Source organism: Crocuta crocuta, unplaced genomic scaffold (genome assembly GCF_008692635.1).
Source record: "Crocuta crocuta isolate KB4526 unplaced genomic scaffold, BGI_CrCroc_1.0 scaffold317, whole genome shotgun sequence".
In the NCBI taxonomy this organism is placed as follows: Eukaryota; Metazoa; Chordata; class Mammalia; order Carnivora; family Hyaenidae; genus Crocuta; species Crocuta crocuta.
In genome coordinates, this window is record NW_027530984.1 from 2241685 (window position 1) to 2252553 (window position 10869).

General features: G+C 35.0%; 1 protein-coding gene across 1 annotated transcript in view; it reads right to left on the reverse strand.

Moving 5' to 3' along the window:
• The window catches only part of OTOGL (otogelin like), a 142010-nt gene that overhangs the window by 50177 nt on the left and 80964 nt on the right, over window positions 1–10869 (reverse strand). Inside the window, 4 exon segments of the mRNA XM_077770188.1 lie at window positions 3927–3953; window positions 4619–4775; window positions 6111–6227; window positions 9337–9456. Of these exon segments, the coding sequence (XP_077626314.1) occupies window positions 3927–3953; window positions 4619–4775; window positions 6111–6227; window positions 9337–9456 (421 nt within the window).

A 10869-nucleotide genomic window follows, 5' to 3' on the forward strand; every position in this document is an offset into this window, starting at 1 on the left:
CAAAATTAGGTTACATAATTATCAGTTGTATATATGTGGTGTTATCATAAAAGATCAATCTAGCTGCTATTGGTGAATTTAACTTTCCCTCTTTCCTCTAATTTTTATCTCAAGAAAAATTTTCCTCACACAAGTCCACTCTTAAGATGGAGGGAAAAAAAGATCTAAAGAAATCTAAGTGTTGGGCTTTTTCCTCTTTCAGGACTGAAGACCAGGTTTAAGGGTAGGGGAAAAATAATTAGATTAGAGGGTCAAAGCCTTTGAAGCAAAATGGGGAACAAAAACCAAACTTTTCATAATAAAGACCCAGAGAAGAAAGAGAGACTCAAGATAAGTTATCTTCAAGTGTTGACTCCTCCACTGACTAGAGACACTTCAACATTGAGCGGATAGGGACCCTTACAAGCCATGAGAAAAATAGCTTCATCAGGAATTTGAACATGTTGAATAGGGATGGAAACTTGAAGAAAATTGCCCCCAATAAGCTGGAACTGAGCAGATACAGTGGAGAATGTCTTTATGAACCCAGAGCAATGGACTCGTTGCTGCTCTTACAAATACATACCATGCACAGTGTTGAGCCCAAATCTACAATAACCAAAGAAAACTGTATCATTTTTTAAGTTTATTTATTTATTTTGAGAGAGAGAGAGAGAGAGAGAGAGCAGAAATGGGAGAGCAACAAAGAAAGAGAATGTCAAGTAGGCCCCGCACTGTCAGGGCAGAGTCTGATGTGGGGCTCAAACTCTCACATGAGATCACATGAGATCATAACCTGAGCTGAAATCCAGAGTCAGACACTTAACCTACTGAACCACCCAGGTGCCCCAAGAAAACTGTCTCCACTATCTGCTGGCTCATTTTCTAAGAGAGACAAGAGCAACATAAACTTCCAAGATGCAAATGTATTTCAATTTATGAATATGTTTGTTTGTATAAGTATGTAAATAATGTACAAATCAGTAGATAAGTATGTAAATTATAATGAGATATGCTTCAAAATGAAGACATATAAATCTACAACTTAAGGGATTGAAGCACCTTCATGGATATTCAACATAATAGGACAAAGGAAATAGACAACTGAACCAAATCTTCTTTCCCCCACAGCATAGGTCGCTGAAGAGACAACTGTCATCTGAGAAATCCATTTGTATAGAAATCAAAACCTTCTGAATTGTCTCCAGTTGATTGATTTCTTGTGTCTGGATAATTTTCATGCATTTTCACTAGCAATTGAGGCAAAATCATTGACTTTATCATTAATTTTCTTCAGAGAGAAGTATAATTTCACCACCTACTAAAAGCAATCATTTCCTGCAGTGATTATTCAAACACGATGTTAGGTATATCCTATCTAATAAAATCACTCTGAACTTACAACTTGCATAACAATTTTTAGTGGAATATTGAAGTCCTTGATCACTGACAGCAATAACAACAATAAAGTTTTTATGTTTGCTAGTAAATGCCATAAAATGATCATTAAGTTATTACATAACAGTCTTTGCATTACAGATTATTCCCATAATCTCAACTGTTACCTCTGAATTTTCCTACTTTTTAAAATTTTCCTCCTAAAGAATCACAATGATTTATTCCTGCATGAGCTTGAAATATTAATAAGTATCTCGATAACACAGTGTCCAGTATGTAGTAAATAAAGGAAGAAATATATAAGCTATGAATATCCAAAGAAGGCCAGGTAGGTTTACAATATCTATAAAATTATTTGGGGTGACACAAATTAAGAATAGTCATTTAAAACAATCTTTTCATGACTACTATCAATAATCCCCACAGTTCTATATTCCCCTTCGATCATCTATCTTCACTGTATTATTTTTACAAACTTTTACTCTCCTTGGTGGGTTAATACTTTTTCCTATTACCATGATCATAGGAAACAGATTCCCCTATCACTCCACCGGATCAATCAGCGTCTCATGGAGGCTAAATGCCCAGTGTTTACCCTCGGAGTATTACCAATACAGTATTATAGATGACACTAGAAGAATTGGTTTGAAGAATCCTGTAACACATTAGAAAAAAGAACCATCACTAGTAGTGCAGCAGACTTGTCAACAGAAAGCAAAATGTACCAAGTAGCAAAAGGTAGAAATTCAATATTCATAGAAAATTCTGCTTCAGGATCCAAAGGACTGCAGAAGGAATGCCAGCAAGTAAAAAGGCACAGATGGAGACTTTTACAGCAGAACTGTGTGAGGCAGGAATTCGTAAGTGAGGAAGTTACTAGAGCATTTTTTCAAACTGATGTCTGTGTACATTGTGTAGAGCGCATGATAACAGTGTGTGGTGATCTTTGCGAGACTGGGATGTGTTAACAATACACTAGGCAGTATAGCACGGAGGTCAGGCTCCTTGGTGTTGAACTCAGATTGCTTACAAATTTCAGTTTACTACATTTTTAGCTCAGTGACTTTTGGCCAAGTTATTCAACCCCTGTGGTCTTCAGTTTCCTCCTCTGTAGAGTGTTAATAATATCTTAACAGGCATATTCCGAAGCTTAAATTATATGATATAGGTAAAGTAGTTAACACAATAAAAGCTATTGCTATTATTACTGCATTAATATTAGGGAATCAGTCTCATTTTAAGCATGACATCCAAAGGATTGATTAGAATGTGTGTGTGTGTGTGTGTGTGTGTATAAAGTCCTCAACAGGAGATAATTTTGGTTTATATTTTCTTCAACTATCACTGGTTTCTTTTTTAATGTTGGATTTTTATTTCCACCAACCTTCCATAAATGTAACAAAAACCACCAAAAACTAAAATGTCAATTTTCCTTTTATTACATCATCTCTATTTCTCTAAAATTATCTGGCTTTCTTTGGGTATTTATAGCTGACAGATTTCTCCCCAGCTCAGTAAGGCACCAAAAATGCCTTTGATTCGTTGCTTGAGTTTCTGTAATGGCCCAGTTTTCCTTTAACTATTTCTCTAATTGATCTCATCATGAGTCCAGAGTTTGTCCAGTCACTGACAAAATGAATACCTTCCTGGATCATTTTGCCTGTTTGAATCAGGTTGAAGTGGCTATAACTTCCTCATTAAATAGGTTTGACAAAAAAGCAGGCTACAAATCTGCCATCATTTGGCATTTTCACTGAGGCTATACCATTGTCTCTTCTTATATCTATGCCTTAGTTTTATGTAGCATCTCCTCTTATGCTTCCCACTGAAAATTTGGATGCTTGATGGGGCTAAGAGAGATCTGTTATTACCATTAAATCAATAAATTCTCATCCTGATAATAAATAGTTATTTTTGCCTGAATGATGATTAAATTCCTTATATTTTTATCATCACACTTAGAGTTTGTTTCTTTATTTCTTTTTATTTTTAATGTTTATTTTTATTTTTGAGAGAGAGAGAGAGCATGCAGGCAGGGGAGGGGCAGAGAGAGAAGGAGATACAGAATCCAAAGCAGGTTCCAGACTCTGAGCTGTTAGCACAGAGCCCAACGTTGGGCTCAAAAACACAAACTGCGAGATCATGACCTGAGCTGACCTTGGATGCTTAACTGACTGAGACACCCAGGAGCCCCGGTTCCCTGTCTCTTTTTATTTCTACGACATAATGTCTGAATAATTTTTATATTTATACTTAATGGTAAAATAATGGTATATGCCTAAAAAATTGGCTAATTTCACTAATTAATTCATTCATGTCATACAAAAACCACTTATTGAAGGCCTCCTAAATGCTGAAAATTTAGTTACACACCATTTTTATTTCACAGGAAATAAATTTTAATGCAAACACTTAGACATTTAGATAAATTTTAGAAACTAAAGGCTTTCATTGACTATTATTCTCAGCCATGTTGTTCAAAAACTTTTAATCTAAAAAGACATTCCATAAAATACTATACTAATAGTCTTTATTTAAATGTCACATACCTTCATTGTAATATTCACAGTCAAGTGCTAAAAAAAAGAATAAATATTAAACTATATTAGAATCTGACCACTTATCTGAATGTATGCAAAATATGGCTATATGTTTATCAACAACCAATTGAAAAAAAACAGAAGGATGTCATTATTTGGGAACTTCCTCTAAGCAAAGAGGATTCCTTAAGAGTAATGTGTTGTAATTAATTAAATTCCATACAATTATTTAATAGGTAGGCAAATATATCTGCCTATTTAGAAATGTCAACCGAAAGTGTTAAAATCTTAAGCATTCTTTAGATGACTTAACCATCTACACAAGTAAATGAAAACTTTAAATGCATGAATCTGAAAGTAAATTGAAATGCCTTTTTAAAAAATAAATGTCTTATAATCAGAAAATGAAATTTCACAGCCATAAGGGGAATGAAGTCATAATGATTTGAGGATGGTGTATAACTTATCGTTCAAATGTTAAAGTGACAGCAGTCAGACACAGAATGGAAAATTTGACCCCAACTTTTATTTTTATAAATCTTTTCTACTACCATTTATCTGCACTGTCAAAGAAATATAAAATTTAGTTATCTTAAAGAAATTCTATTTCTATGCACTCCATGGTGTTTGTTTTATGATAAGGCAATTAATCTCCTTATAGGGCTCTCACCTGACACTGATGTTCTAAGTAGGGTACTCACAACAGATAGTGGACGACCTCCAGTGAATAGATACCCCTTCCTGACAACACTTGTATGCATACGCTGCCACACTTGTGCATAAGCATTCACAGTCCCCACCGAGATTACAGTGACATGTGTCTTCATGGCAATTTTTGGCAAAAGAAGTAACATCAATCTGAAAATGAAATGAGAAGTGAGTTAATTTCAATGAGTACTGACTATCACTGATTAAAATTCAACCTTCCAAAAGAAAACTAACTGGTAGTTTCAAAATTTGGTATTATCAGCTTACTTACTGCTGCCACCTAAAGTTCTCAATATCTCAAAACTTTTTACAGGCCAAAGGAGAAAAGAATTTATTAGGGTAAATGTAGGATCAAAGAACTAGCAAAACAGGTAACAGGATTAACAAAAAATGGAATTGCAGCAGCTGCAATATAATAACATTTTGATATTTTGTAGAAGCTCATTGTTTCATTATTGGAATTTTCTCATGGCATTACAAGAATGTTCTGTTACCAATTGTACTTTTATTGATTTTTATGAATACCTTAAACTATTTTTTAACTTTATAGGGGCCTAAAATATTATGTTGGGAAGACATTTAGAAATTTAAATTTCTGAGGTGCCTGAGTGGCTCAGTCGGTTAAGCATCTGACTCTTGATCTCAGCTCAGGTCATGGTCTAACAGTTTGTGAGATGGAGACGCGCATTGGGCTGTGCACTGATGGCATGGAGCCCACTTGGGATTCTGTCTCTTCTCTCTGCCCCTTCCCTCCTTGTGTGTGCACACTCACTCTTCCTCAAAGTAAATAAATATACTTAAAAATAAATTTAAATTTCTGAATAAATTACTCCTCATCTAGGTATGCTTTTAAGAACATTTTTTTAAATTTATTAATGGTTTTTATTTTTCTGAGAGAGCAAGAGACAGCGTGAGCAGGGGAGGGTCAGAAAGAGAGGGAGATACAGAATCTGAAACAGGTTCCAGGCTCTGAGCTGGCTGTCAGCACAGAGCCTGACACGGGGCTTGAACCCAGGAACTATGAGATCATGACCTGAACAGAAGTCGACGCTTAACCAACTGAGCCACCCGGGTGCCCCTTAAGACCATTTTAAATCCACTGCCTCTAAACTATACATTGCTTTGAGGAGAAGAATGCCCGTGAAGTGAAGCAATGTGCTGAAGAAAAACAAATATTTATGGCTTTGGTATATCATTTCTGGTTTTGAGGATATATGTAAACTCTTCTGTAAACTAGAACAGAATACTACAAATATTATATACAAATGTATGCCATTACACAAGATGGAGTGAGAAGGAAAGTAAATCAACTGAATCCATCACTTCTCCAGAAAAACAAACTACCAAATCTGTCCTTTTAACAGTGGTTAGGCAGCACACCTGAAAAGCCAACAGTTAGCTCAACTGCTTGTCCCGTTCATCTCAGATATCACAGATATAGCAGTACCCATTTAAATATGAAAGTTTAGTAAAGTATTCAGTTACCACATTGCGACAAGGAGCAAACACATCGCTGTACAAAATGGAGCATTCTTTCTTGGCATAAGGAAATTTGTTTTGATGTGCCTCACAGGGTTTAAATAATTCACTTGGGGTTTCACACTGTTGAAGAAAAATAAGGGAGAAGAGTAAGTTTTCAAAGGGGTGACTTCTGAAGCTGAAACCAGAGGTAAACTATTCTGACTCCATCTACTACAATCACATCTAAGATGTTCTAATTCTTTTAGATAGATTTTACCTAAAGTGTCTGTACTCAGCCAACTCAATGTTAATACTATATATTAGTTTGAAAACAACTAAGCACACTGCTAAAATGATGGCCATGTTAGAGAGAAAGTAAAAAAATTTTAAGTTTGTCTCAAATGCAGTCATTAAAAAATTACGTGGGTGAATAATTTTTTTTTCCAGTTTCAGCTCTTTCATTTCTGCCACAGCCATTCTCTGAGGAGTTGTACATACACAAGTGTCTACAGGCTCACCTCGCACATTCTCAGCAATGTGGTCTTTGCCTCTTCTAATCTGCCTCCCTGAAACCACCCTGGAAATGTCATCAATGATCTCTTCCTGAGAGTTGCCTTACTATAAAGACAATGTTTCAGTGTTCATCTCACTTGACCTTTTGCTACCTCTGACTCTGTTTATTACTTCATCCTTCTTAAATGTCTGTCTTCAGGGCAACTGGGTGGCTCAGTCAGTTAAGCTCCGACTTCAGCTCAGGTCATGATCTCACGGTTCGTGGCTTCGAGCCCCACATCGGGCTCTGTGCTGACAGCTAGCTCAGAGCCTGGAGCCTGCTTTGGATTCTTTGTCTCCCTCTCTCTCTGACCCTCCCCTGCTCACACTGTCTCTCTCTAAAGCTGTCTTCATTTGTTCTCTGTGACACCATTTTCTTCTGGGTTTCCTCTTAATTCATTGGCTGCTACGCTCCCATTCTTCTGCTCCTTCCTTCTATACAAGCTTGATCCTCAAACCTCTATTTTTCCCATTCTATACACTTCTCATGGCTTCAACAACCTGTATACACTAGTAACTACCAAATTCGTGTTTCCACCCAAATCTCTTTCTTGAATCTCAAAACTGGACATCTCCACGTAAATTTCTCTGCCGTTTCTCTTTCAGTGCATCCTAACCTGTACTTCTATCTACACCGCTGTCCTGTCCCCACTGTTCTCCCCCATCTACTCTCCTCTTTGCCCTGCCCCAGTGAAGAGTGCCAACATCTACCCAATAAGCCAGCAGCACAGGAGACACCCTTGAATTCTCCAGATTCATCACTCCTAAATACAATCTTTCAGCAGATGCTAACGATTTTAATCTTTAATGCCTCACAAGTTTGTATAGTTTCCTAAATCTTCTCTGACTTAAAATAACTAGCCAGAATATAAGAACCTCCCCACTAGTTTAGGGTAGATCCTAGCACTATCTTGAAGCCCTATACTTTGCATTCTAGCCATTGCCTTACTTCAAACCTTCCAGAACCACCATATACAATCTCTTAAAATTTCCATTAGGCACAAGTCTTCCTGACACCTTCTAATGGGCTGTTCTCTCCTTTGGCGCTATGCTGTTACCCATCATCTTCACTTTCCTAGCTCCTATAAGGCTTGTAGGATTCAGCCCAAAGGCACTTTCTTCAGGAACTTTCCTTTGACCAAAATGAAGACCAAGACATTCACCTCTATCAAAACACCTATCCGATATGTTCATTGTTAATGTTTCTACCTCAGCTCTCAACCTAGACTAGAAATTCCTAATATTATGGGTTCATAGAATCTGGAAAATATTAAGTGCTAAATAGAACTTACAAAACAAAAAAACTTTTTTCTTAATTTTTATTTTTGGATTAGGTATGAATAAGAATATGCATTATAGTGAGACTAAAATTCTTTGATTGCTTCAAATATTTAAGTATTATTATAAGTTGGTTATTCCTTAATTCATTTTGAAAGGACAAATACATAATTTCTTCAAAAACTTCTAAATGCCACAAGATATATGAGAGCCATAATAAAAAGGATTTTATATCTCTCCATTGACTAGGAAGTTCATATATTAAATAAAATGTTTATACTTTTCAGCTTAGACCACAATGAAGTATGTTGCTTAAATTTTATTTAATTAGATGAATGTTTTATCCCAGGCTCTTCTTATGTTTTTAAAGAAATTTAGATATATTAGGTAAATTGGGTAAAGCAGTAAAGCAATTAATCAAATAGTAACCAATCAGAAAACTGTAGCTGTGGATACTGCTTTGAGTTAGAAAGAAAAATAGGCTAAAAAGAAAATGTCAAAGAAAAGAGTAACACCAGTTTTCAGTTTGACTCTGTTTTCTGAGTTAATGCAGCATTTCTCAAAGTGTGACATACAGGACACTATTTTTTTGAAAACTAATACATAAAAACATAGGTTCTTTGTCAATAAGTTGGGAAACCCTTCAAATTCATCCCTACCTTGGAAGCTTAGAATGCCTCAGGAAATCCTTCAAAAGAGAAATACATCTAATTTAATGTATTCAAATGGCTCCCAAAGGTAGTCGACCACAAATCCACTCCCTACCCATTCCCACCCCACACACAGCCATGTCAGGAGAACAAATGGTAAGAAATTCTGCTTTTCATTCATCCAGTACTTGAATTGGAAAAATTTACATTATTAGAAATATAAATACCTTAATAAAGTATTTGCTTTATGGAAGGAAAAGTATGAGATTAAAAAATGTGAATTTGGGGCACTTGGGTGGCTCAGTCAATTAAGCATCCAACTTCGGCCCAGGTCATAATCCTGCAGTCTGTGAGATTGAGCCCCACATCGGGCTCTGTGCTGACAGCTCAGAGCCTGAGGCCTGCTACAGATTTTGTGTCTTCCTCTCTGTCTGCCTCTCTCTCTCTCCCTCTCTCTCTCTCTCTCTGTCAAAAATAAATAAACATTAAAAGATATGAACTTGAACATCACCTCTGCTTCTTTCTGGACATATAATATTAGTCAAGTCATTTAATGTTCCTCAGCTTCAATATCTGAATCATCTCTAATATAGAGGCAATGCCCTTTACGTTATAAGATTGTCACAAGAATTACATGAGAAAGTAAATGTGAAAGTAATTTGTCTGCTATGACATAAAATAGTATTATCTAAATAAATATTCCTATAAGAATAAAATAATAAAAATACCAAAATATTTTTTAAGTTCTGTAAAACATATATTCTACTTACCTGTCCTAATGCCCAACTGTCTCCAAATACTTGGGCATTTCTCACTTCTAAATTATTGGATGTGGTCATATCATTTGAAGTACATTTGTCAAAGTTTCCACATAATCCTGACAGTTTGTTCTAAAGTGAAAGAAAATTATCATTACATATTAAATATTCTATATCCACGTCAACATTTAAGGACTGTTATTAAAAATTTTTAAAGATTTAAAATTGACATTTTAAGGATTTCCACACATATAAATATGTTTCAAGATGGTGTAATTTCATATCTACTTAGTATTTATTTTAAAATTCTTATCATGTTTTACCATCCCCCAAGTTTTATCCATCCACAATTACCATTGTCTTAGCATTGATACAACTAATAATGTAAGTAACTTGGAGAAGTATAATACAGACAGTACAGTATATCTGTATATGCATATATATTTTGTATATATTCATATACATATAAATTTTAATATGAAAGCCCCACCTGATATGCTTAAGACTTTATACCACTGTAAATGTTGAAACAATAAAAATAATATACTGTTCATTAGGTCATACTTTGAAAAGCCAAAATTTTCAAAACATAACTTCTAAAGAAAAAAATTAACTTTAATATTCATGTATCATGTCACCATGAGACACAACAAATAAAACCACGTTTTCTTCATATTTATAAAAAAGTTATTAGAGGTTATAAAATGGTTACTGAAAGTACCATATGAATAATTCATATCAATATTACCCACTGCATTTTCTCAAATAATGTGAAATACTTTTCTTACAAGAGGAAGATAAACCAAAAGTAGAGAGAAGAATGATCTTCCTAAAACAATGGAAATCCTCCTTAAAACACTGAAATTAAGGAAACCAAATGCCCTCTTAATGTATTGGAGAATGGAATGCGGCCCTTAGTAGATGGTGAAGTAGGCTGCCCATGTCTCCAGCAAAGCTGACAATAAACCTGGGATTGCACCTGTCATGACCATTGCTTCCCATGGTGCTTCAGCTCGCAGAAGCCACAATAACTATCCAAAGACACTGGCCACTTTCACCACTGACCACCCAACAATTTAAGGCAGAAGTAAAGAGGAGATGTAGAAGAATAATTGGTTAAGTCACTTCCAAAAAGTAAGGAAGAGAGGATAGATAATAAAAGTGGCAGAGGAATATGGTTGAAGAAAGTATGACAATGACTAAATTATTTCATTTCCATCAAAGAAATGCAAAAGCCAACAAACACCTAGTAAGAGATTTATGAACTTTATCTCACTTGAGGTTGAAAGAAAATGACTTGACAATATACAATCATATCTTCAATGTACAATATATTAAAATCTTTAAAAATATGTATCGTTTTCATCGTTTTATAAGAATACATGGTTACTACCCCATTTTTTCCCTAACTTGCCACAGATTATATCTATGAGTCTCAATTTCAATTTCATACAAACTGGTTCTCTAAAAATGTATCAGTGTTTCAAAAACAACTTTAATAAATGAGTTTAAAATATTTAATATTATTTAAAATATTTAAAATCG